General features: G+C 35.8%; 1 protein-coding gene across 1 annotated transcript; it reads right to left on the reverse strand.

Annotated features, from left to right (window-relative positions):
- Positions 1-302: 302 nt before the first annotated feature.
- LOC122011136 lies at positions 303-727 on the reverse strand. The gene is made up of 2 exons (XM_042567563.1): positions 603-727; positions 303-537 (listed from the first exon to the last, which is right to left on the reverse strand). Exons 1-2 carry the CDS (start codon positions 725-727, stop codon positions 303-305), a joined length of 360 nt encoding a protein of 119 aa, XP_042423497.1.
- Between the last annotated feature and the right edge of the window lie 763 nt (positions 728-1490).

The raw sequence follows: 1490 nt of genomic DNA on the forward strand, positions 1-1490 counted from the left end.
ATCTGAATGACACTCTAATTATTACAATGAAGAGAAGTAGGTTGTCGAAAAAAAATTTTCATATTTGTAAGCAACCAATATAGCTAAATAATCTCACATGTGGTGATAGTCATGACATGATACTCAGCTTTTGTGGAAGATCTGGAAATAACATATTGTTTCTTACTCTTCCAAGAGATAAGAGAATCTCCAAGAAAAATACAAAAGTCGGTGGTCGGCTTACGATCCATAGAGTCGTCTGCCCAATTAACATCAAAGTATGCACATAGCTCTAACGAGGAAGTAGAAAAAAATAAGAGACTCTAAAATTGAGTTCCCTGAAGATATTGGAGAATGTGAAGAACAACCACCCAATAAACTGTTGTTGGTACAGTGACAAACTGACTAGCCACATGTATAACATACACAATATCAGAATGAGTCATAATGAGATAAACCAAGTTTCTCACAACTGTACAATAGATGTTAGGATCTGACAAAGAAGAACCATCTGATGGAAAGTACCGAGCATTAGTCTCAAAAGGAGTATCAACTACCCTGTTGTTAGTGAGACATGCACGCTTAAATAGATCAATTATGTACTTTGACTGACAAAATATAACCTTTTGGCGAAGAGGCGATCACGATCCCCAGAAAATAGCATAGTAAAGTCTTTTATAGTGAACCAATAAGCTAATTCAAATTTCAAATACTCAATTCCATCAAAATCATCATCAGTAAGTGTCATGTCATCCACATATAAAGATAAAAGTATACGACTTGCACGTGTACACTGGTTTCAATTCATTCCAAGAGATTTACTCAGCTCAACCTCTTAGTCCACTGATTTGTTGGCATTTCTTAGTACAGGTCCAGTACTTAAGAGGGCAGCTGACTTCATGGATAGCTTATAGGAGATCCATAAAATGATACATGATTATTTGCCTATCTCTAATTCCAAGTACAAAGACAAAGCAGACCAAAAGAGATGGCACTTGGAGTTTGATATTAGTGACTTCGTCGTGGGTGGTTTTAATGAATGATCATTTTACTGCTAGGCATTACAATAAATTATTAGCCAAGAAAATTGGTTCAATCAAGATTATTAAGAAGATAAATCCCAATGCATATCATTTGAAGCTGCATAGTCATATCCGCACTGCTGATGTTTTTTGTGTGGAACATTTGATTCCCTTCCATGGTGATTCTTTTAATGATGTAGTGGCTAGCAATTCGAGGGTGATTTTTCTCCACCCTGGAGACTGATGCGAGTTCAATAGAGCAATCTTTCGGAAGTCATAACTTTTGACACGGAACTCGGAATCAGGTTATGTCAAAGGCTACACATGCAAAATTTAGAGATCTACATTTATCATTAGGGAACTGATAACCACCTAGTTTCAGGCCTAAAAAGTAATGCTTGGGCCCTCGTCAAAACCTCCGAAGATTTTATTACTATTTTTAGTAATTTTTATTTTTATGATATTTGGAGTATTTTGAGTATTTCTAGT

Source organism: Zingiber officinale, chromosome 8A, assembly GCF_018446385.1.
Source record: "Zingiber officinale cultivar Zhangliang chromosome 8A, Zo_v1.1, whole genome shotgun sequence".
Taxonomy (NCBI): domain Eukaryota; kingdom Viridiplantae; phylum Streptophyta; class Magnoliopsida; order Zingiberales; family Zingiberaceae; genus Zingiber; species Zingiber officinale.

Bases quoted from the DNA above. Each gene is read 5' to 3' on its own strand.
- LOC122011136 (XM_042567563.1), bottom strand. From the start codon at position 727: ATGACACTTACTGATGATGATTTTGATGGAATTGAGTATTTGAAATTT. The intron at 538-602 runs GTTATATTTTGT...CACTAACAACAG, and splicing joins GATCGCCTCTTCGCCAAAAG to GGTAGTTGATACTCCTTTTG.